Source organism: Entelurus aequoreus, linkage group LG13 (assembly GCF_033978785.1).
Source record: "Entelurus aequoreus isolate RoL-2023_Sb linkage group LG13, RoL_Eaeq_v1.1, whole genome shotgun sequence".
NCBI lineage: Eukaryota > Metazoa > Chordata > Actinopteri > Syngnathiformes > Syngnathidae > Entelurus > Entelurus aequoreus.
In genome coordinates this window covers 31,735,666-31,761,890 of record NC_084743.1, presented here as the reverse complement: position 1 = coordinate 31,761,890, position 26,225 = coordinate 31,735,666, and the positions used below count along the sequence as shown (strand labels likewise).

At 39.8% G+C, this 26,225-nt stretch overlaps 1 protein-coding gene across 3 annotated transcripts in view; it reads right to left on the bottom strand.

Moving 5' to 3' along the window:
* lmln (leishmanolysin-like (metallopeptidase M8 family)) overlaps positions 1-25,588 on the bottom strand; it is a 42,948-nt gene extending 17,360 nt beyond the window's left edge. For 2 of the 3 annotated variants that reach the window (XM_062067720.1, XM_062067722.1), the window contains exons 1-11: positions 25,225-25,588; positions 19,464-19,564; positions 17,916-17,946; positions 17,451-17,533; positions 14,769-14,886; positions 11,623-11,801; positions 11,376-11,481; positions 9,571-9,665; positions 4,632-4,749; positions 2,534-2,641; positions 2,248-2,435 (exon numbers count right to left, since the gene is read on the bottom strand). In XM_062067720.1, coding sequence (XP_061923704.1) covers positions 2,248-2,435; positions 2,534-2,641; positions 4,632-4,749; positions 9,571-9,665; positions 11,376-11,481; positions 11,623-11,801; positions 14,769-14,886; positions 17,451-17,533; positions 17,916-17,946; positions 19,464-19,564; positions 25,225-25,350 — 1,253 coding nt within the window. In that variant the 5' untranslated portion in view covers positions 25,351-25,588. The remainder of the gene's footprint in view (positions 1-2,247; positions 2,436-2,533; positions 2,642-4,631; positions 4,750-9,570; positions 9,666-11,375; positions 11,482-11,622; positions 11,802-14,768; positions 14,887-17,450; positions 17,534-17,915; positions 17,947-19,463; positions 19,565-25,224) is intronic. The other variant, XM_062067721.1, reaches the window with a different exon arrangement.
* Between the last annotated feature and the right edge of the window lie 637 nt (positions 25,589-26,225).

The window sequence follows — 26,225 nt, the reverse complement described above, 5'->3', positions numbered from 1 at the left end:
GTTTTAGTACGCAGGAGGAAGACGATGACACAATGATTAAAGACTGACTTTTCATGTACCGGTAGGCTGGTTATTTTGATAACGTACAGGCGAGCACTTTGTATTACTTTGCACCGTTGTATTATTTGTACTCTGCACGAATGCTGTTCGCCATGTCAAAGATGTGAAAGTTTGATTGAATGATTGAAAGATTTATAGTTAATAAATGGGACGCTTTGCGTTCCCAAACAGTCATCTCTGTCCCGACAATCCCCTCCGTGGTAGCAGGAACCCCTATATACTACGCTAATTACACATCAAAACCCTGCGGCTTATAGTCGGGTGCGGCTTATATATGGAGCAATCTGTATTTCCCCCTAAATTTAGCTGGTGCGGCTTATTGTCAGGTGCGGCTTATAGTCCGGAAATTACGGTAGTCAGGATAGAGGGAAAGATAAATGCAGCAATGTACAGAGACATCCTGGATGAAAACCTGCTCCAGAGCGCTCTTGAACTTAGACTGGTATACGGTTCATCTTTCAGCAGGACAACGACCCTATGCACACAGCCAAAATATCAAAGGAATGGCTTCAGGACAACTCTGTAAATGTCCTTGAGTGGCACAGCCAGGGTCCAGACTTAAATCTGATGGAACATCTCTGAAGAGATCTGAAAATGGCTGTGCACTGATGCTTCCCATCAAACCTGATGGAGCTTGTGGGGTGCTGCAAAGAGAAATGGGCGAAACTGTCCAAAGATATGTATGCCAAGCTTGTCGCATCGTATTCAAAAATACTTGAGGCTGTAATTGCTGCCAAAAATGCATCAACAAAGTATTGAGCAAAGGCGGTGAATGCTTACGTAAGGTATGTGATTTCCTAGTTTTTTATTTTTAATTAATTTGCAAACATTTCTACAAAAAACTTTCAAATTTTTAGGGAAAATTTTAATTTATTCAATTTTCGAATAGGGCTGAAACATACTGTAGCCTCTGGAATCATGCAAGCACTCAAATGTCTTTACTGTGGTGTTTAGGGTCATAGCTGGTATCAGCTGGAAAACTGCCTGACTGTGGAAGTTTGTTTACTATTCAATAAATAATGGCCTATCGTACATGGATAAAATACAGAAAATACAAATGGAGTATGGTACCTTGGTCTTCGGTAATAATCCATTCCAAAAGATCCAACGGAAACCAAATCCGCTTAATAGTTTAAGTGTTTCTGTGACAAGGCTTGTAACCCAAAACTTGTATTTCAAATCAATGTTTACTTTTGAAATGAATTTAAATCAATTGAATCCATTCACGTCCCCAAACAACACAACAATTAACAATTCATATGCTTTTTAATAATAAAACCAAACCTCAGATAACAAAAAATTTATTAAAACCAATAATATAAAATGTAATAAAAACAACTACAGTAGTTTCATTACATCTGCCAGGAAGTACAGTATATGTAATCGGCGTAATTTGTTTGACTGTCATTTAGTTAGTAAGCAACATAACTCGAAAAGTTATGAAACTTTCAGGAAATGTCAGATATGGAATAACAAGTAATTCGATTTTGGTGGTGATCTGAAACACTGTCTGGATTCAGGAGGTTTTAAAAATAATGATTTACCAGGGAGATAGAGTTCAGACCTCCGCTAGGCCCAGAGTGCTTGTCTAGCCAAGTAACGTAATGATGATGTACAGCATTTATCTTGGAGAACACACTTTGATGGCATCTCCTATGCCGTAGAAGCTCTTCATTATTGTCATTGATAAAGGTTTAAAAATAGTTTTACCGCCCTTAACTGATGGTATCGCCTTTATCGACGCCTTCTGCTTAAGTATGGTGCATATTGTTGTCGCAGTGCTCTGTTCGTATTGCTTTGCCAAGTCGTGCACAACTCGGTCATGCATTTTGATGATTTCTTTCTTTATTACAATGAATATCATCCACTTCTTTTACTCAGCACTGTCCAAAGAAAATGAGTTTTACTTTATTTGATCCCATGGTTGGAAAAACAAAGTTATTTCACTGTGACATTCACTAGGTCATCTAACTTTGGCTCGCATAACATAGCATTAAACAATATCAATTAGCAGAGACAGCTTGTATCCCCAAAAACTTGTGAGTTGGGGCATTCGTAAGCCAATTGTAGTATTATTGTATTATTATATTGTAGGATCTCCGTCTGATTTTTTATAAGGATACTTTACTACTGGGTGATAGGGGCTTTTCTCTCCAAGTGCTTTTCTAGTTAGTAATAGTATTCAACCTTTGTCTCTGTTTGTCCATCCAGAACTTGCAGCTCTTCATGACAAAATCACAGCCGAGTCCACGACCCCACTTGAGTGTCTGGGCAAGGCTGTAGTTGGCTCTATACCATCCAGTGTCCTCCATGATAGCCAGTGTCATTCTGGAAAATACCCTGTTCTGGGTATGAGAGCCTGTCATGGCCTCGTTCTGATTGGAGGATAGGAAAAAAATAAAGCCACATTTTTAAAAAGGTTAAATACTTACTATACTGAAATAACACCAAGCATCAAATGAAGTGTAGTTACTTCCAACAGTCTCTTTTCCCAGTGATTGAGTTCAGTTCCAACCCCTCCTTGGTTCTCCAACTCCATTCCCTCTAAAATGGGACAATCGAAATGTTTTCTTGCCTCCTCCTGTGACCAATAAAAAGACGTTGAAAGTACAAATTACAGTCTTCTACAAATGACTAAGAATTACACTTTTGATAATAATTTTGCAGTACAAACAATGAAAACTTAAAGGCCTACTGAAACCCACTACTACCGACCACGCAGTCTGAGAGTTTATATATCAATGATGAAATCTTAACATTGCAACACATGCCAATACGGCCGGGTTAACTTATAAAGTGCAATTTTAAATTTCCCGGGAAATATCCGGCTGAAAACGTCTCGGTATGATGAAGTTTGCGCGTGACGTCACGGATTGAACGGAAGTATTGGGACACCATTGTGTCCCAATACAAACAGCGTCTGTTTTCATCTCAAAATTCCACATTATTCTGGACATCTGTGTTGGTGAATCTTTTGCAATTTGTTTAATGAACAATGGAGACAGCAAAGAAGAAAGCTGTAGGTGGGATCGGTGTATTAGAGGCTGGCTACAGCAACACAACCAGGAGGACTTTGAGTTGGATAGCAGATGCGCTATCCGACGCCGCCGACCGCACCGATGATCTGGTGAAGTCCTTCGTCGCGCCGTCGATCGCTGGAACAAAGGTGAGCACGGGTGGTCATGAGCAGATGAGGGCTGGCGTAGGTGGAGAGCTAATGTTTTTAGCATAGCTCTGTCGAGGTCCCGTAGCTAAGTTAGCTTCAATGGCGTCGTTAGCAACAGCATTGCTAGGCTTCGCCAGGCTGGACAGCATTAACCGTGTGGTTACAGGTCCAGGGTTTGGTGTCTCCTGATAGTAGAAGTATCTTCTGTCTATCCTTCCAGTCAGGGGCATGTTTCTTCTGTTTCTATCCGCAGTTAAGCACGATGCTATCACGTTAGCTCCGAAGCTAAAGTGCTTCACTGATGTATTGTCGTGGAGATAAAAGTCACTGTGAATGTCCATTTTGCGTTCTCGACTCTCATTTTCAAGAGGATATAGTATCCGAGGTGGTTTAAAATACAAATCCGTGATCCACAATAGAAAAAGGAGAAAGTGTGGAATCCAAGGAGCCCTTGTACATAAGTTACGGTCAGAGCGAAAAAAGATACACCCTGGCGTCCTGCACTGCACTCTAATCTTTTACTCTCACTTTCCTCATCCACGAATCTTTCATCCTCGCTCAAATTAATGGGGTAATCGTCGCTTTCTCGGTCCGAATCGCTCTCGCTGCTGGTGTAAACAATGTGCAGATGTGAGGAGCTCTTCAACCTGTGACGTCACGCTACTTCCGGAACAGGCAAGGCTTTTTTTATCAGCGACCAAAAGTTGCGAACTTTATCGTCGATGTTCTCTACTAAATCCTTTCAGCAAAAATATGGCAATATTGCGAAATGATCAAGTATGACACATAGAATGGATCTGCTATCCCCATTTAAATAAGAACATTTCATTTCAGTAGGCCTTTAAGTACTGTATTGGTCTACCGACAGTTCTCTGAAATCAAAACACAAGTTCAGGTTAGATTTACATTTTAGATTTAGATTTATTGGTCCCCGTGGGGAAATTCATTTTCAGTTTATAACAAGGTAAGTAAGCAACAAGGGCATGGAAGCACTGGCCAATTATCGAGGGAGGGATCCTAACATGAAAGAATCAGACATGACGTGCATGACATGACATGACATTTGTTTCCTTGCATAGTTGCAGATTTATTTAATCTGCTTTGAATGGTAAATAATTAGTTTTTTAATAGGATATCTGTAGGATAGGATATTCCATCCTCGTCACTGGCGTTGTGTCCTTGGGCAAGACACTTTACCCACCTGCTCTCAGTGCCACCCACACTGGTTTAAATGTAACTTAGATATTGGGTTTTCACTATGTAAAGCGCTTTGAGTCACTAGAGAAAAGCGCTATATAAATATAATTCACTTCACTCACTTCACATTTTGGTAAATAATTAGTTTTTTAATAGGATAGGATATCTGGAGCATAGGATATGAGCAATAAAAAGAGGAGTTTCTTACCACAACATGTGGTGTCACAAGTAGATGTACTTGATGTCGCACTATCATCCCACCTCTGATGTCCCACAGCCTGCTGACACTATTGATAACTGCCTCACTCCACTGGTACAGGCCCTGGCTGGTACAAAAGCACACAAAAATAAGTTAGAGATTTTAATAGTTTTAGACATTTTCCAAATGCCCTACGCTATTGATGATGTGTTGTTGCAATAGTAAGTAATGTCAAATTGTACTTGAAATATGCAAAACCTAACTGACAAAAACTGTATCATTAAAAAAAATTACAGTGCAGGTGAATAGAAAAGTAAAGTAATAGTAATTCCAAATAACATTTACACTGTACTAAAAAAAAAAATTACAGGATTACAGGATGGTATTAATGTGCTGATGTACTAACATAATGTGGTTTATTCTGTACATATGTAGCATTATATACAACAAAACCTGTGAATTTGGACTCCATCGATCCATCCATTTTCTATTGCTTGTCCCTATCTCAGCTGCATTCGGGCGGAAGGCCGTGCACACCCTGGAAAAGTCGCCACCTCATCACAGGGCCAACACAGATAGACAGACAACATTCACACTCACATTCACACACTAGGGCCAATTTAGTGTTGCCAATCAACCTATCACCAATGACTAATTTGAAAGACCGTATTGGTGTAATTATCCATTGTCAACATACAGTGCATCCGGAAAGTATTCACAGCACTTCACTTTTACAACATTTTGTGATGTTACAGCCTCATTCCAAAAGGGAATACATTCATTTTCATCCTCAAAATTATACACAAATATACCACATGATAACCATTTTTTTAGAATTGTTTGCAAATGTATTAAAAACTAAAAAAAACAAGAAATCACAATTCCTTTGCAAAAAAGTGAGATCATGTGCATCTTGTTTCAACTGATCATCCTTGAGATGTTCCTACAGCTTAATTAGAGTCCACCTGTGGTAAATTTAGTTGGTCGAACATGATTTGGAAAGGCACACACCTGTCTATATATAAGGTCCCACACATGGCAGTGCATGGCAGAGCACAAACCAAGAATGAAGTCGAAGTAATTGTCTTTAACCCTCTGAGACGGGATTGTCTCGAGGCAAAAATCTGAGGGAGGGTGCAGAAAAATATCTGAGGACTTGAAGGTCCCGATGAGCACATTGGCCTCCATCATCTGTAAATGAAGAAGCTTGGAACCACCAGGACTCTTCCTTGAGCTGGGTGGCCGTCGAAACTGAGCGATCGAGGGAGAAGGACTCTAGTCAGGGAGGTGACTAAGAATACGGTGGCCACTCTATCAGAGCGCAAGCATTCCTCTGTAGAGAGAGGAGAACCTTCCAGAGACACAACCATCTCTGCAGCTATCCACCAATAAGGCCTGTATGATAAAGTGGCCAGACGGAAGTCATTTCTTAGTAAACATTTGCCAAGACCATGAGAAACAAAATTCTCTGGTATGATGAGACTAATATTGAACCCTTTGGTGTGAATGCCAGGCATCATGTTTGGAGGAAACCAGGCACCGCTCATTACCAGGCCAATACCATCCCTACAGTTGAACATGGCGGTGGCTGCATTATGCTGTGGCAGCGGCCGGAACTGGAAGTCTAGTCCGGATAGAGGGAAATATGAATGCACTGCAATGTACAGAGACATCCTGGATGAAAACCAACACTTCCCATCCAACCTGATGGAGCTTTTTAAGAAATTTGCTAAATAAAATAAAATAAAAAACTTCTCACATTGTCATTATGGGGTATTGTGTGTAGAACTTTGAGGACAAACATGAATTTATTCCATTTTGGAATAAGGCAGTGACATAAAAAATGTGGAAAGAGTTAAGCGCTGTGAATACTTTCCGGATGTACTGTATCACTTTTGTAATGGGGAAATATGTTAATGTGTCTTGTATTTACCGTCTGTTAGCATTTAAGATAGCTAGCAATTAACGCGATAAAGTCTGCCTGAGGATCTGAGGTGGGTCGTGAATGGTAATATTTTTAAGAGTAAACTTTCAACATATTTTAAGCCTTGGTTTTATTCAAAAACACTTTATTGTATTCCTTTTAATGTTTTTAATTGTTCTACTTTATTGGCTGATTGTGTTTTGTGGGAATGTATGGTCAAGACTATTTCAGTTGCTAAATGTGAACTGTATGTCAAACTTTGTGCTGCTGCATCTTCTATGTATGAAAAGTGCTATACGGATGAAGTTGGATTCATTGATCAGAAAATCTTCCCAGTATAGCTGTAGATAGGAGAAAATATATTCTCTTTTATTTTCACTTCCTGTCGGTGCAGAGAGAACTTTATTCTACGTTTGTATATACTTTATATGTATGTCTTCATCTTCTGGCTCTCAAAAAAAGACAGACGTTTCCCTCTCCCATTCCGTAATATCCCCTGTTTTTGCTCCTTGATTTGTCTTGTCTGAACTTTTTAAGAGGCTCTCTTTTGCATTGTTCTCCGAAATCTAAAATATGGAATTGGTAAACTGGTCTCTCAATAAAATTGACAAAATCTTCTCGACGAGAAAATCAGGTCCTGGGGAAGTTGCCTGTCCAGACGAAACGTTTGCGGCTAAATATACGATGTACTCCGAGGAGAAGCGGAGTGTCGTGTGCCTGGCGATTCAGCCCAGAGGCTACCCAGCGTGATGGATGGGCTGGGCAGAGTTTAAGGCACTAAAACTTTGACGATTTCTGAATTAAATCGCAAATTGGATTACATTTTGGAGAACCTTTCCAGACAACTCAAGCAGACAAACCATAGGAATGTGTTTTCTCCCCCTCAGCAAAACAATCCTTATTTACAATTCAGCTCCCTCTGCAATGGCCTTGGTAAGGCAATGCTGCAAAAACCCCAGCGAAACCATTGCACCAAAAGACGCCCTAAAAATTCCTTCCCCCTTGGTATGTTTATACTTTTTCATGACGCTAAGCGAAGCGACTTCCAGACATGCACCCATGGACTACTATTACATCAGGGGTGTCCACACTTTTTCCACTCAGGACCGCACACTGAAAAATCAAAGCAAGCGGGGGCCATTTTGATATTTTTTATTTCAAAAACCAATACAATATATGTTTAAAAAATATACATTTAGGCCTCCACTCAGGCTTGATCCCAGGGACCCCAAAGGATTTTGGTCAACAAAATATTTAAAATGTGTCATTATTTTGTATTATTATTATTCAAGGTTTAAATCTCTAGATCAACATTAGGTCTATCTGTCAATATAACGTTTTTAAAGATTTAAGTTGTATGCCCTTTTTGTCAAAGAAAACCCTGTTTTGTTATGGAAAAAACACAAATAATGCAATAGTTTCCCCCAATAATATTTTAAAGTGGAATATTTGAGATTATCTAATAATTGGAGCCTTAAAAATGTCAACACATAACAACATTGATTTGAATCTATTATTATTTTTTGAGCAATGACACAAAAAAATTCCCACTAAAATTTTTGGGGACCCAAAAGGGTCCTACTCATTAAAAATAAATTACTTTTTTTTTTTACTCTTTACTTTAAACACAATCGTCTTGAGATCAACTTCAGATCCAACCGTCAATTATAACTTTTATTGTTGTTTATGTTTTTTGTTTGTTCTTTTTAGGCCCTTCTTTAGAAAAAAAAACAACTTTTTGTTTTTTATATGGTAAACACAAAATATGCAACATTTTCCCCAAAAAATGTCTCAAAGTGGAATATTTAATGTGACGTTGTTGGAGCCTTGAATAGGTCAATAATTCATAATGACATTGATTTTGATTAATTATTATTTTTTAAAGGAAACAACAGCCTGCATGGCAGCTTTGTGTCATTAGAGTAAACATTGCAACATTTTCTTGTCACCTGTTTGCTCTTTTATACCACTTTTTATGTTTTTTATTTATTTAATCGTATTTTTAGAATGTGTCGTGGGGCCGTTAAAAAATTACCTGCGGGCCGCAAATGGCCCCCGGGCCGCACTTTGGACACCCCTGTATTACATAGATATGCACACATACACTTCAATCCCATCCCTCACATTTGCCGCTTCAACCCCACCTTGGTATGATGGCTCATGAAGCAGAGCTCTGATGGCTGCAGCTTCGGGCCGAATGCCTTCTCTTGCCCCCCTTGGAAAGTCTTGTGTGCCGCAACATGTGTTCATTTGTGCTTATTGTGGTTCAAGGTTTTTTTTCTAGTCTCAAACGGAGCTATTTTTCAGTTCAGTTCAGTTTCAGTTTATTTCGAACATGCATACGATACAATGTAATGCATTACATATTTCCAGTTGTTTCATTACAGCATGTCCGAAAAGGAGTAGGAAGAAGTTGAGCTTATTTAATCCTACCCCTTTTAGCAATATTATCCCATTTCCTTGTTCTCTGTAACAGTACAGCGAATAAATAAATAATAAATAAACCATATAACATACTAAGTAAACAAATATTAAATACATAAATAATCTAAAAAAAAAAAGGGTTCGATATGTTTGTCATTGTTGTTCTGTGTACTTTGTGAACACTTGTAGTTTGAACAGTCTCTTAAACTGAATCATAGTGGTGCTTTGTTTGATTTTAGATCTAGGATTTAAAGTTACGTTGTCCAAATTCCATATATTGGTCTTACAATTAATTATATGTCCGAAACTTACCATGCAACACTCGTTTTATATCTGAGCTATTTTAAATGCAGGATTTATCGTTATGATATAAAAATTCTTCCTATACAGTCCATCCATCCATTTTCTACCGCTTGTCCCGTTCGGGGTCGCAGGGGGCGCTGAAGCCTATGCCTGATAAATATCTGTCCATTATTTACCATGCACCACTAATCATTTATTTAATCCATTTATCATAACAAATAAAGCATACAGTATATTTTCTCTTTGAATTGGGAAAGATATTTACTTCTACAAAAGTTGAAAACAAACTAAAATCACCTCTCATTAAAGGCAGGCAGGCCACTGGCGAAGCGAGGAGTCAAAGGTTTGCCGTCATCGTCACGGTAGAAAGCAAACAGACCTGCAGAAAAACCCTGATGGACAGATCGGTCATTAAGGGCAACATCTGCAAAATTCTTGTGCTGCTCAAAAAAGGTGTTTCCATTAATTCTGAACATAATTGTGTATTGCTGAATAATTCTATTTTGGGATTTTGACAAGTCAGCGTACAAGAACAAAGAAGAAGACAGACATATAAAAATAGTAAATGAAAGTTTCAAGCTTTGGTGAGTTGTAGTATACCTGTATACTGTACAAATGCACTACCGAATTTTCCGGACAATATATCGCAGCGGTATATAAGCTGCACCCACTAAATTTTAGGGGAGACTGTAAGCCGCAGATATGTACTGTGCAAAATGAGTTATTTACGCAGATATATTTTTTGTAAATGTTTATTTACATACCTTAATTGTTTACAAACTGTAACACAACAATTAAACGGCTGATCAAACAAAACCGAAGTCCTCGTCATGGACCTAAATCAGGGGTCGGTAACCCGCGGCTCCGGAGCCGCATGCAGCTCTTTGACCACTCTGATGCGGCTCAGCTGCATACTTTCCGACCCTCCCGATTTTTCCAGGAGACTTCCGGATTTCAGTACCTCCCCCGGTAATCTCCGGGGGCAAATATTCTCCGATTTTCACCCGGAAAACAATATTGAGGGCGTGCCGTGATGGCACTGCCTTTATTAGCGTCCTCTACAACCTGTCGTCGCGTCTGCTTTTGCACCATACTATCTGCGTGCCGGCCCAGTAACATGTTGTATGCGGCCACTGCTTACACACGTAGGTGACTGCAAGGCATACTTGGTCAACAGCCATACAGGTCACACTGAGGGTAGCCGTATAAGCAACTTTAACACTCTTACTGATATGCCTCACACTGTGAACCCACACCAAACAAGAATGACAAACACATTTTGGGAGAACATCCGCACCGTAACACAACATAAACACAACAAAACAAATAACCAGAATCCCATGCATCCCTAACTCTTCCGGGATACATTATACACCCCCGCTACCACCAAACCCCGCCGCCCCCAAACCCGCCCACCTCAACCGACGCACGGTTTCTTAAATTTGTGGAACGGGTCAAAATGGCTCTTTGAGTGGTAAAGGTTGCCGACCCCTGACCTAAATGAAACAAACTCAATAACTCCACGGTGACGTCTTAGTGAAACAATACAAACAGAATGTAATTTTAAGTTAACATTACTAACAGAGACACTCGTGAACATGTTAGCATATTAACAAATGCTAAAGATGCTAGCTTCATTACTTTGCGATAACGGGTACAAATGTGCATGAAAACACTCCTACAGACATAAAACATTAGGTTTAGTAAGTATAAACAGTTTAAGTTTTATTGTAAAACTTAGAATTGTTGCTTGGAGTTGATGAAGTGAGCAAATCGTCCAAAAGATGGCGCCATGGCATAAACCATAACACACCTCATCAATGTGTTTGCTTGTTTTTTTGGAACATTTTTGCATTATGGCCGCCATCAAAGAAAAATCAATAAATTAGTCGTACCTTTTAAAAAACACAGGGTTTAAAATTTAGGAAAAAGGAGCGGCTATTAGTCCGGAGTTTACGGTACTCACTATAACCTTTACAGGTTAACTTAATTTGATATTTTCTTAGGTTTAAAAATGCACATTTCCAATTGTTAAATATTTCACTATTTTTTAACAAGGAGCTAAAAGACTTTGACAGCAGAAAGAAGGATGATGTACTGACCAGAGCATGAATAATCTCATGTTTGACGGTGGAGAGCATTCCTTCAAACTCGTGCGGCTGTGAGGTGATCATGGTGGGACACAAGTTGGCATAACCTGCAACAGGTCTGACGAAAAAGAAACCATAATAAATGGTCTGTACTTTTCCTCTCTTACTCCACCTGTCATGTACGTCTTAACATTTCCAGTAACGTCACGTGTGGTACAGTCGTGAATGCGTGTACTGTGGCTCAACTCTAGCCTCCTACCTGTCCAACTCCGACTCCAGTTGGCAGTAAGCTGCGTAGGCCACAATGTTTTCCTGTCCACAACGCTCAGTGATGACACTGCTCACATAGAGTACAAAGTCAAACCCTTCCACACCTGGGCCATCTGGGGGGCCTGTGGGACCACAGGACTTCCCTGACTCACTGCACATCTTGCATTGCTAAAAGTGCAACACACAAGACAAGAATGAGGTAAAGTGTAGTTTTTTTACATAATTATCTTGACATTGACAATTTGACAGTGTAGTGGTACAGCCGTCCCTCACCACAAAGAGCTTCAAATATTGCGGGGCTACACTACACCCCAGATTTTTTTTCCCTTTTTTAAAAGCATATTCTGTATATTTTTGGCCTTGACAGCTGATCACCGTGATTGAACTGAAATTAATCAAGATCAACAATCACAAGTTTTGCATTGATGGCACAGAAGTGTAGAGTGGCACAGAAGGTTCAAGACGTCTACAAAATATAGTCAGTTGATTTTCAGAATAAATGCTCCATGTTTAAAAATGTTACTTATATATACCCACGGAAAAAGCACCAAAATCAGGAAGAAAAAGACAAATCCAAGTAAGTCCAACAACCTTCTCCAGTTGGATTTTCTGCCTGATTGTTTAATTTATCGCACATACCAATTGTCACACACGATTTCATGTCATTTTATGAGGATTTGTCAGTGTTATCACTAGAGATGTCCGATAATGGCTTTTTGCCGATATCCGATATTCCGATATTGTCCAACTCTTAATTACCGATTCCGATATCAACTGATACCGATATATACAGTCGTGGAATTAACACATCATTATGCCTAATTTTGTTGTGATGCCCCGCTGAATGCATTAAACAATGTAACAAGGTTTTCCAGAATAAATCAACTCAAGTTATGGAAAAAAATGCCAACATGGCACTGCCATATTTATTATTGAAGTCACAAAGTGCATTATTTTTTTTAACATGCCTCAAAACAGCAGCTTGGAATTTGGGACATGCTCTCCCTGAGAGAGCATGAGGAGGTTGAGGTGTTCCGGGGTTGAGGTGGGGAGAGGGCGGTGGGGTTTGTATTGTAGCGTCCCGGAAGAGTTAGTGCTGCAAGGGGTTCTGGGTATTTGTTCTGTTGTGTTATGGTGCGGATGTTCTCCCGAAATGTGTTTGTCATTCTTGTTTGGTGTGAGTTCACAGTGTGGCGCATATTTGCAACAGTGTTAAAGTTGTTTATACGGCCACCCTCAGTGTGACCTGTATGGCTGTTGACCAAGTATGCATTGCATTCACTTATGTGTGTGAAAAGCCGTAGGTATTATGTGATTGGACCGGCACGCAAAGGAAGTGCCTTTAAGGTTTATTGGCGCTCTGTACTTCTCCCTACGTCCGTGTACCACTACGTACAGCGGCATTTTAAAAAGTCATACATTTTACTTTTTGAAACCGATACTGATAATTTCCGATATTACATTTTAAAGCATTTATCGGCCGATAATATCTGCTGCCCGATATCATCGGACATCTCTAGTTATCATTCCTGCTGTCTGGCGGGGAGCAGCTGTGCCGTGTTGCGCACACAGCCTGTGTGTTGGGGACTGGTAGCAGGCAGAAACTTGCATCACAACGCATTGCAAATCCCAGTATGGCGACTTCTCCCACATCAGTGCAAAAATAAATTCTGGGTATGGCCAAAATCCTGTGATCAGTGACTTAAAAAAAACCTGTCAATACATCATTGTGGCTTCTAAAGCCGACTCGTCTGTGCAACCCCTAGTGCCATGTTTGTGTTATTTTCTTTCATTGTGTTGTGGCGATCAATAAAAATATCCACAGTTTCCGGGTTAAGGCTGACGATGCTAACAACACAGCAGCAAATCTTGGCGTTACGGTACATTCACTGCGACAAGCTTGTTCACCAGCTTTTGGCAGAACAACTTTTCGATGCACTTCCTCTTCAACTCCTGCCTCATCAATATCACATCTCCACTTTGGTGAGCCTTGGACACAATCAATGTCAAAAGGCAAGGCGGACCAAGACTCGATATGACTCGGAGCGCCACTTAATGCTAACAAGTCTGCTACGAGCTCTAAACTATGAGCAGCTGTCTGGACAATGCGAAGTGGAGATTAACTCTGCTGATGCACTTCATCTTCAACATCATCAGCTCCACATGACATTATTGAGTCTGTGATTGAGGGATGTGGAATAACAACACGAGACATGCAATGCTAACAAAACAGCTAATTGTCGTAGCTGCGACTGTCAAGTTGACTAACTTTTGGCAGAACAACACACATCCGTGGGAGCAATGACGCTTAGAGGATCCTCTGGGCTACCTGTGAGTACCGTACTCTAATCTACAGTAGAACACACTCAAGGCTACTATATTGGTTGAAATGAGTGTAAAGGTGACTATATGGGTGTTATTTCATGTTTTGAGCACTCTAATTATGTTAAAAAAAATATATATTCAGGAGTTTGTAAACAGTTTTTTTATGCTTTAACTGTGAAAATATTTCATTTTTTTCTAAATAATCCTACTTCCTGGAAATTCGCTTACCACGGTCAGCCCTGGAACCAATTGGCCGTGATCAACAAGGAAATGCACCGTACATTCTAATCACCATCAGTAACAAACGATCTTGATTCTATACTGTTTGATCTCCATTATTGACTGGCGGCCAGTCCAGAGTGTAGTTTACCTTTTGCCTAAATTTCATATGACATAAAAGTATGTTCCAATTCAACAAATATACTTAATTAGTGTAACTTTTGTTTTTCGCTTGCAATCACATTTTGTCATATAATCAATAAAGTTACGTTTGATTTAGGTTTGACCAATGAAACATCATACCATATTCCTTAAAAATAATTAAATGGAAATAAAAGGTGTTTTATTACAAGAGTGAGGCCACAGTGGAACAACCACAGACAGATGATTAATATAAATAAATTGCATTATTGTTTTGTCTTCCACCCCCTCTCCCATCTACTCTTCAGAAAGACAAACGCATTGTCTTTTTCTTTTAATGTATTTATTCTCCTATTTAGATTTACCTTAAGTGTATTTTGTCTTGTATTTATACAGTATGACTGTCAGTATATTTTCTTAATACAGTGTGTCAATAAAAATATTTCTGACCTGTAAGTGGTGTTGGGGTATCAAAACTGGGCCACAACGTGTGACATCTGCACAGGCATTCTGGCAGTAGCGATGTGGGTCATCCCTCCTCTTCAAATACTGGTTGGTTGCACATTGTCTGTCATGATATACACACAAGTGATGAACATTCAATTTCACGTTCAAATTAAATTAATATTAAAACTATAGGACAGAGTTCCAATTCCCTACTAGTCAGTACAGTGTTTGCTGTTGTTAAAAGAGTTATACGTGTATTATTCTGTCATTGAGTTGGGCTAAATAATAATAAAGATATAGAGTTTTGCAGTTTTTTGTAAAACAATATGGAACGACAGCATGATATCTAAAAGTTACTGAAACTTCCTTAATACTGAAATTATAAAAGTAAATTAGGTATGCAAATTACATTTTTTTATGCTTTATCTGAAATAAAAAGGACAAAGAGTCACTTTTATTTGATTCATTGTTTTTTAAGATATTTTTTATCTGATCTTTGTATCTCTGAATATATATTTTACTTTTGTTTCTAAATTAATGGTTTAAGTGTGTGTGTGTTTTTTTTTGCTTTTATTCTTCCCTGTACTTTTAGCTATTTATGGTGTACAGCCCTTTGTTTCTCAATATTTTTTTTTTAAAGGGCTCTATAAATAAAGATGGTATTGTACAGTATTAGGTAGGTTACAACCATGATATTATACTGTACATAGTACACATACATGTACTATGTGTATAATAAGGTTCACATACCATTAAGAGACAGAACAATTCATATTCATGAAGAATGGTCCTCAATGAATCGCCACCTTAACGTGGTGGAGGAGTTTGAGTACCTAAATGATCCAAGGAGCTATGTTGTCGGGGGCTACATGCCCCTGGTAGGGTTTCACAAGGCAAACTGGTCCAAGGTGATGGGTCAGACTAAGAGCGATTCAGAAGACTCTTATGAAGAAAGGAAAATCGAGGAACCTCACCTCGTCCGGTCGAGGCGACACCGGGGCCCCACTCTGGAGCCAGGCCCAGAGCAGGGGCTCGTCAGCGAGCGCCTGGAGGCCGGGAGTTCCTCCACGGAGCCCGTGGAGGAAGTCTCTTTCAAGCCCACAGCCTGAAAGAGAGACGTGGAACCGACCCCCGCATTGCAGGTAATAAGTCAGACATGTTCCCAGTGGATGTTGCACTACGCCAGGGCTGCCCTTTGTCACCGGTCCTGTTCATTATCTTTATGGACAGAATTTCTACGCACAGCCAGGGTGTGGAGTGTTTCCAGTTTGGTGGCCAGAGGATCACATCCCTGCTTTTTGCAGATGATGTGGTCCGGTTGGCTTCATCGGACTGGGACTTTAAGCGTTCACTGGGGCGGTTTGCAGTAGAGTGTGAAGCTGCTGGGATGAGGATCTGCACCTCCAAATCTGAGGCCATGGTTCTCAGTCGGAAAGGGGTTGACTGCACCCCTCGGGTTGGGAGAGAAGTTCTGCCTCAAGTGAAGGAGTTCAAGTATCTTAGGGTCTTGTTTATGAGTGAGGGAAAAATAGATCGCAAGATTGACAGACGGATTGGTGCGGCGTCTGCAGTGATGCAGTCACTACATCGGTCTGTTGTGGTGAAGAAGGTCAGTGATTTACAGTTCAGTCTACGTTCCTATCTTCACCTATGGTCATGAACTTTGGACAATGACCGAAAGGACAAGGTTGTGAATACAAGTGGCAGAAATGAGTTTCCTCCGCAGGATGTCTGGGATCACCCTCAGAGATAGGGTGAGGAGCTCGGTCATCTGGGACAAACTCAGAGTAGAGAGAGGAGCCAGCTGAGATGGCTCCCGGGTGAGGTGTTTCGGGCATGTCCAGCCGGAAGGAGACCTCGGGGCAGATCCTAGGACATGTTGGAGAAACTATGTCTCACAGCTGGCCTGGGAACGCCTCTGTATCCCCCCTGTAGAATTAGAGGAGGTGGCAGGGGACAGGCAAGTCTGGGCATCTCTGCTTAGACTGCTGCCCCCGCGACCCGGACTCGGATAAGAAGCGGAAAAATGGATGAGTGGATGGATGAACAATGGTTGACAGAGTTTTGTTTAGCAAATGTAAAACAGCGTGTTTGTCTGATCTACAGTGGGTCAGTGAGTGCAGTATGAGATGTAGAGCATCCTCTCACAGAATTTATGTTTTCATTTCATAATGTCAGATACACCAGAAATAAATATATAGTGATATAAAAGGTGCAGACTAACAACCTTTTTTGTTTTTTTTTAAGTTACAATGCAAAATATGACAAAATACCGTATTTTCCAGACTATAAACCTTGTTTCCAATGCTTCCAAGCTTTTTCTTCACTAACGGCCATAATGTTTTGAATTCAACATATCGTATCATATTACACTGACAGAGACACTAAAAAGGTGTGTTATTGTTTGTGCTATGGCGCCTTCTTTTGGAAGCATTTGCTCACTGCCGGTGCTGGGGGTTGAAAATGTACTTCCTGTTTCGTGCTTTGAACCGGAAATATAACCGTTCATTCAACCGTCTGCTTGAAAATATTCCTAATTCATCGCTCCAAGCAACGGTTGTAAGTTTTACAATATAATTAAAACAATTCATATTTACAAATCCTTCCAATGTGTGATAGCGCTGCTCTCCTTTTTGTTTTGGGCTTAGTTGGTGAGAGGTTTGCTGTGGTGGCTGGGATGCATACCTGCTGAGCAAAATAGGCCCAACCCTGCGTCTCACGAATAAGGCTTTCTGGAGGTAGTCAATTGCCTGCGGGAACAGGTTATCCTGAGGAAACAGACAATGGAAGTATTTGTTACATTTCCAAATGGAATTATATCATTAACCTTGTTCACATCAGCTAATATTAGGTGTGTAACGGTAAGGCATCCTCACCGTTTAGTATGCACCTTGGTATTAGGGTGATGATCCGGTTACTTTTTGGTGCAGTAATGGTACAAAATACCCTAAAACTACTTAGCTAATAAACTAAATTCTTGAATAAAACAGATATGTGGTTATCTCATCTAAAGGAAGGGAAAAGTCAAGAAAACTAACACAATTACCCGATTAAAGAGCCTTTTAAGGAGGATGATGCAAGTGAGTGATATTGTAGTTCTAAGATTACCTGAGCTGAAACGTACTCAAACATTTCCAGAAAACCTCTTACCTTTACAAGTCTTCTCTTGTCTGCGGGGAGCCTGTGAAGAAATAGCATTATTGGCATTGCTTAAACTGATGTTTTTTAACAACAAAAAGCCATCACCAGCGGAAGGGTAACATTTGTATCTGATTTAAACCAAAACATTGGTCTTATTTGACAAATGAAAATGATAACACTGGTTTTAGACTGCAGTATTGTTCAATTAGGGACACTTATTACATATGTATAGCATGTGTGCTATTGTGTGCTTAGCTGTTTTGTAGCTGCTCGCTCCTAGTAGTCTATAGTTTATAGCAGCGGTGTCAAAGGTTTTATCCGGCCCGCGAGATGAGTTTGCTAAGTATAAAAATGAGCTGGAATTTTTTAATGAAAGAAACTGCTGTTCTAAATGTGTCCACTGGATGTCGCAGTAGCAATTCTTTGTATACCCTGCCACTAAAGCGTGAATGACTTCAGAGGGGGCGGAGCTCTGTGTTAAATTAGAGGCAACACTTCCGTGTTTGAACGCTACGTACTTTATGTGGATTGTTACGTCCATGCCTTGATTGTCAACAATGTTGTTGGTAATGTTACCTGACATTTCTACCCATATAAATGCTTTTGATAATCTGTACATTTCATGAATTACTTATGTCTGGGGTCCGGGGACACATTTTCTGGGCACCCATAAATATGCTAAAATTATATGTATCCCCTTCTAACTTAATCCATCCATCCATTTTCTACCACTTGTCCCTTGTTGGGGTTGCGGGGGGTGCTGGAGCCTATCCTAGCTGCATTCAGGCGGTAGGCGGGGTACGCGTAATGAATTAAATGAGTCAGTTTGCATGTTCTCCCCATGACTGCGTGGCTTCCCTCCGGGTACTCCGGCTTCCTCCCACCTCCAAAGACATGCACCTGGGGATAGGTTGATTGGCAACACTACATTGGCCCTAGTGTGTGAATGTGAGTGTGAATGTTGTCTGTCTATCTGTGTTGGCCCTGCGATGAGGTGGCGACTTGTCCAGGGTGTACCCCATCTTCCGCCCGAATGCAGCTGAGATAGGCTCCAGCACCCCCCACGACCCCGAATGGGACAAGCGGTAGAAAATGGATGGATGGATGGAGTCCAAATTCACAGGTTTTGTTGTATATAATGCTACATATGTACAGAATAAACCACAGGATGTTAGTAAATCAGCACATTAATAACATCCTGTAATTCTATCCTCTGACAGATTAAAAATTAACACCACTGAGAGCATTTTATAACTCTGCCAAATCCACTTTTTTGACTGATGAACATTATCATATAATGTATTCATTAAGTATAAATAACAACAGATGAAGATAGAATACTATTAACCGAAATAAGTAAGTGTAAAAAACAAAAACTTTATTTTTAAGTTATCATGCCATGATTTTACCAGTCTGGCCAAATTGACAATAGATTTTTTTCCCATGTGGCCCTTAGCTAAAATTAATTTGACACCTCCGAACTATAGGGAATATACCGTAAATATAGTCCAGTCATAACAAATGTGTTTTCAGATAATGGACTATCTCAGTACTCACTGGTCAACACTGTAGTCATAGATTATCTTAATTTTTAGATGAAGGTCATCAGAGCTTCGTTTCATCAAACGTTCAGGTTTCAGATACACATGATGGACCACCTAAACAAGACACAAGAAAATTCACGTTCAAAGCAGAGCTATTCAACTCCATTGCTCAAAAGGGCAAAGTACCAGAGGACCTAAACCTATGGCTTCCATTGTTCCTACTGTGCATGTATAGCGGTACCTTGGTTTTTGTTAGTAATTCGATCCAAAAAGTTCAACGAAAACCGAACCGCACAATAATCAAGGCAATAGTTCCCATTAATAAATAATGTAAATATAATTTATCCATTCCAGAATTCCAGACGTACCCCAGGGATCAATTGATAAGTTGCTTATGACATCACGTCTGCTTTGCTTTGTGGCAGCGTAATGCACATGGAGGGCAAACAAGCTTGAGCCTTGCGATAAATCAAGTGAAAGACGCGTTAGTTTTCTTTGCTGTGCTGTTCTTGGGTGTTTCAACCGTTCATATCAAGAGATAGGAAAGAGCTTTTATAGAGTACCGAAAAAGGTAGTTCATAAGACGACAGTCGGGAAGAGAAAACAAAGTCAGGAAAATTACGAAAGCGCGTAGAGGGGAATGGCTCTCAAACATGTCACTTTCATCTTGTGGAGTATGGTCGGTCCATGCTTGTTCGTGTCTGCAGTGATCACAAAGGTTTGTTTGAACATTTGATTTGTTTGACAAACTTTCTGTGATACAATCAAGTTTATTCTTTACTATTTAGGTAGTGCTTGAGTGCAGAACTAAGCGTAAACTAAGGACATTAGTTTGTTTGTGTTCTGTTAAGGTTGCTATTAGTGATGGGTCCGGCAACACCGATGCATCGGCGCATGCGTCGAGCTCATAGAGAAAAACCCTGTGTCGGTGTGCGTACCGCTTTTAGAAAGTCACGTGACCGATAATGAGCTGTTTCGGTCACGTGACCGATACGCGAACTGTGTCGCACTGACGCCTCCTCTGTGCCCTGTGAGCGGGTCTTTTCTACAGCCGGAGAAATAATAACTAAGAAGAGAAATCGTCTAAAATTTAATACGTTGGAAAAACTTTTTTTTTTTAATAAAAATGTGTAAAAAAAAAAAAAAAAAAATTCCCAGTCTTTAAGCATCCTCATTCACAACACGTTCTCTTAGATTTCCATGTTATGTTACATGTTCACATTATTTATTGACTGTATCTAAAAAAGATAAAAATATATTTTTATTTAAATGAAGATATTAAATAATCCTAAATGAAATACAATGACTTGGTTTATATTATTGTATATAATAGGTCATAAATTCAGTGTCAGTTGAGTCGGTCCATAGGTTGCCTGTAGGGATTTTTAATGTCCAGCAGATGTCAGTATTTAGTGACACAGTATCGCCACAGTATCAATACAGTTTTGCAATGTGTCGAAACGCTTCATGACGCCTCATCAACCCATCACTAGTTGCTATGCCTAAATATAAATAGGTTATTTCCACAATCAGAGGTCTTCCTAACGTAATTTTAAGTTCCAACACTGTGATTGTTAATCAAATCTACCATATTGTCACTAAAAGTGTGCTTATTTGTACTTTTAATGTCGATTTTTAATAACAGAAACATAAAAGCTTAGTCGTCGTCGTTGTTGTGCAGGAAATCCAAGTGGTTTATTCGAGGTGGATGACCAGGACTGGGCCCCTACGCTAAACCTAGGCCACAACAAAAAGTCTACTAGAAGTCTGAGGAAGACAAAATACGAGAAGATCAATCCTACAAATAAAAAAATAAAAGGTTGTAGCAAAGATAGTTATAGCATTTGGAAACCACAAAAACTTAATTTACACATGCAATTATGAGTCTTAGATCGTCCTTTAAAACTCTTACACCAAGATCATAGACTTAGCCGCTGGTAAAAAAGTTGTGTGCCTCCATACTTTTGTGTTTCTTGAATTGGTTACTGGTGTAGAACGACTTTTGATATGTCTACATCCCTTATTTTGTCCAGATCATTTCAAACCAGCAAGAAATCCTTCTTCTTTATGGCATAAGGTTATATGCCATCACTCTTTGCTAACTTCTGCCAGGTATCTGGCCTTGTAATATTCGCTCACGCGTAGACAAAGGCTTTGGCGATATATCGATTTCATCCACAAATTCGAGTTTTTTGTTGCAGACGATTTAAAAAATAAAAATTAGATCTTTTCTTCTCTTGCTCCAGAATACTTATTGCCCCCAGGAGCTTCGGTGCGTAGCTTCCAGCCTCTTCTTGTAATGATGTGTTTAAAAAGCTGCACACATGTCAGGGTTTCCCCTACATGTAATTGATCGTGGCGCCCCACCACGGTACTATAAAAGCCCCCACACCTTAAAAATGTTGTGCTTTTTTTTACGTGAAAACAAAATAAAGTAATATATTGTATGAATGGATATATGTAGCCTATCATTTACGCACCATTAACAAATGATGCAGCGAAAATTCGGCCACTGAAAAAAAACTTCAATCACTGAAACAGGACTGCCGAAACAGGATGTTGTGATGACGTGAGCAAACACGCACACAATTGTCTGGAGCAATGGCAGCCTGTCAGCAATGTGGACATATTTTAATAAATCCAAGATATACCTGCAAACAGCGATCTACAAAATGTGTAAAATGCAAATATTAATAAGACGGTGGCGCTCTTTCAAGGAGAGAAAGGTACAGTTGGAGCAGCATCGCGAAGCAAGTGTGACGTCAGGTTCGCTGCAGTAAAGCGTCTCCAGACACAAGTAGAGACACCAGAAAAAGATGCAATATTTTTCGCTAGTCGTTTTCTCATCACTAAAAGGATTGCAGAAGTCTTTACAAACTTTAAAAATTCTCGACAAAGTGCTGCCTGCGTTACATTGTTCTATAAGCAGCAACAATTGAAAAATAGAGCTAAACAATATAACAAAATAATATATATTACCGTATTTTTCGGACTATAAGTGGCTCCTGAGTATAAGTCGCACCGGCCGAAAATGCATAATAAAGAAGGAAAAAAGCATATATAAGTCGCACTGCAGAATAAGTCGCATTTTTTGGGGAAATTTATTTGATAAAACCCAACACCAAGAATAGACATTTGAAAGGCAATTTAAAATAAATAAAGAATAGTGAACAACAGGCTGAATAAGTGTACGTTATATGACGCATAAATAACCAACTGAGAACGTGCCTGGTATGTTAACGTGACATATTATGGTAAGAGTCATTCAAATAACTATAACATATAGAACATGCTATACGTTTACCAAACAATCCGATGAAATCTTATACGTCTAGTCTCTTACGTGAATGAGCTAAATAATATTATTTGATATTTTACGGTAATGTGTTAATAATTTCACACATAAGTCGCTCCTGTGTATAAGTTGCACCCCCGGCCAAACTATGAAAAAAACTGTGACTTATAGTCCGAAAAATACGGTAATACTAATTACTAATAACTCAGATTCATTTTTAAATGTATGTAGAATTTTTGTTTTTTTAATTTATGCATCAGCACAAATTATGCAAATTATATGATGCATTATGTTGACCACGCCCCTACCACAAATGATAAATGATAAATGGGTTATACTTGTATAGCGCTTTTTTACCTTCAAGGTACTCAAAGCGCTTTGACAGTATTTCCACATTCACCCATTCACACACACATTCACACACTGATGGAGGGAGCTGCCATGCAAGGCGCTACCAGCACCCATCAGGAGCAAGGATGAAGTGTCTTGCCCAAGGACACAACGGACGTGACTAGGATGGTAGAAGGTGGGGATTGAACCCCAGTAACCAGCAACCCTCCGATTGCTGGCACAGCCACTCTACCAACTTCGCCACGCCACAACAATATATTGACAATCTGGGGGAAAGCCTGCAGGGGTGTACATACTTTCTACAGCGTTTGATTGATTGATTGAAACTTTTATTAGTAGATTGTAAAGTACAGTACATATTCCGTACAATTGACCACTAAATGGTAACACCCAAATAACTTTTTCAACTTGTTTAAGTCGGGGTCCACGTTAATCAATTCATGGTACAAATATATACTATCAGCATAATACAGTCATCTCACAAGTTAATCATCAGAGTATATACATTGAATTATTTACATTATTTACAATCCGGGGGGTGGGATGTGGAGGGGTTGGGGCGGGGAAGGGGGGAGGGGGGGTTTGGGTTTGGTTGCTATCAGCACTTCAGTCATCAACAATTATATCATCTGAGAAATGGACATTGAAACAGTGTAGGTCTGACTTCGTAGGATATGTACAGCGAGCAGTGAAAATAGTGAGCTCAGAAAGCATAAGAACCAGTATATACATTTGATTATTTACAATCCGGGGAGGTGGAATGTGGTGGGGGGAGGGTGTTAGTCTAGGGTTGTAGTTGCCTGGAGGTGTTCTTTTAGTGCGGTTTTGAAGGAGGATAGAGATGCACTTTCTTTTACACCTGTTGGGAGTGCATTCCATATTGATGTGGCATAGAAGGAGAATGAGTTAAGACCTCTGTTAGATCGGAATCTGGGTTTGACGTGGTTTGTGGAGCTCCCCCTGGTGTTGTGGTTATGGCGGTCATTTACGTTATGGAAGTAGTTTGACATGTACTTCGGTATCAGGGAGTTGTAGCAAATTTTATAGCCTAGGCTCAGTGCAAGTTGTTTTACTCTGTCCTCCACCCTGAGCCAGCCCACTTTGGAGAAGTGGGTAGGAGTGAGGTGTGATCTGGGGTGGAGGTCTAAAAGTAACCTGACTCGCTTGTTCTGGGATGTTTGGAGTCTAGATTTGAGGGTTTTGGAGGTGCTGGGGTACCAGGAGGTGCATGCGTAATCGAAAAAGGGTTGAATGAGGGTTCCCGCTAGAATCTTCATGGTGCTTTTGTTGACCAGAGAGGAGATTCTGTAGAGAAATCTCGTTTGTTGGTTGACCTTTTTGATTACCTTGGTTGCCATTTTATCACAGGAAAGATTAGCCTCTAGAATGGAACCTAGGTAGGTGACCTCATCTTTCCTGGTGATAACAATGTCATCCACTTTAATAGTGAAGTCACTGACTTTCTTAAGGTTGATTTGGGACCCAAACAGGATGGATTCCGTTTTACCTAAGTGTATGGATAGCTTATTGCCAGCGAGCCAGGTGCCAGCGATGTCCGCATACAGACAAATTGGAGGATGCGGGGGCCACTAGTAGATACATTTTGTACATTAAAGATACCAAAACCAACACAATGTAGGTCAATCTGAAGAAAACATCAACAACGGGTGTTATTCTGTAGGCCACAAAGCAAATGAATGTAATATCTAATGTAACCCCCTTGAGATATTCTTATACTTCTTCTTCTTCTTATTTTTCTTACTGATATTATTATTCACCAACTAAAATCTTTGTAAGGGTGTTCAGCATACTTGAAAACATCTGCGGTCCCCTCCAAGGTTTCTCATTGTATCCCATCGGGTTGAGTTTTTTTCTTGCCCTGATGTGGGATCTGAGCCGAGGATGTCGTTGTGGCTTGTGCAGCCCTTTGAGACACTCGCGATTTAGGTCTATATACATAAACTTTGATTGATTGATTCATGTAAGGGGGTCTATTTAAAAATCATTAAATAGTTGAAATACTTACTTTATACTTGTTTTTCCTACAGAACAAGCCTATGGTAATGACCAATTACCTGCAACAGCCTGGATATTGATGTTAAAAGGAGGGTAAAATAATAATAGTTACCTCTTCCGGAAGAGGGACGCGGTGATTGCACGTCCTATGACAAGTCGCTAGATGAGCAAAGATGGCAGCAAAGATGACCATCAAGCAGGCACATTGCTTCTTTTCTGTGTTTATTTTCAGATCCATTCTCCAATAAAGACCACCGCGACTCCTGTGTCCTCAGTGCTCGATGCGTTCATTGTTGTGTGTATCGCTCGAGACATAGCCGACTTTTTCGATGTGAGCCCTGCACTTTATTGCAATTCTTCATCTCGTTTTCATCCATCTTCTACCGCTTATCCTTCTTCATACTTTATTGGCAGGTTACCGGTGCATCTCGAAGCCGGAAGTCTGAGGGATTTCAGTGACGTCACTCTTTGGTCTTCTTTTGTTTATTGGCAGTTGGCAAGCCACTTTCTTGTGCACAGTACCGCCACCTTCTGAGACGGAGTGTGCATGGAGCTGTTAAAAATTGTGTATGGTTTGATTCAAAGCTGTCTACTTTAAAAAGTAATGCCAATAAATGTGTACTATATGTAATGTTATATTCATCCAAATTAAAACATCAAGGTTTCATCTTCTCAAGCTAGCAACATTTATTCAGCACATACACAAAGTATATTCTTCTCTATAAAGCAGGATTGTCAAACTCATTTTAGATCGGGGGCCACATGGAGGAAAATCTACTCCCAAGTGGGCCGCACTGTTAAAATCACGGCACAATAACTTAAAGATAAAGACAACTTCAGATTGTTTTCTTTGTTTAAAAATAGAACAAGCACATTCTGAAAATGTACAAATCATAATGTTGTTTTTTTTACACTTACATGTAGCGGTTAATAGTATTCTATCTTAATTTGTCGTTATTTAGACTTAGACTTAGACAAACTTTAATGATCCACAAGGGAAATTGTTCAACACAGTAGCTCAGTTACAATGATGGAAAGTGTAAGGATGGAAAGGACAATGCAGGTATAAATAGACTAATATAGCTATAAAGAAAATCTAACATATATACGAAT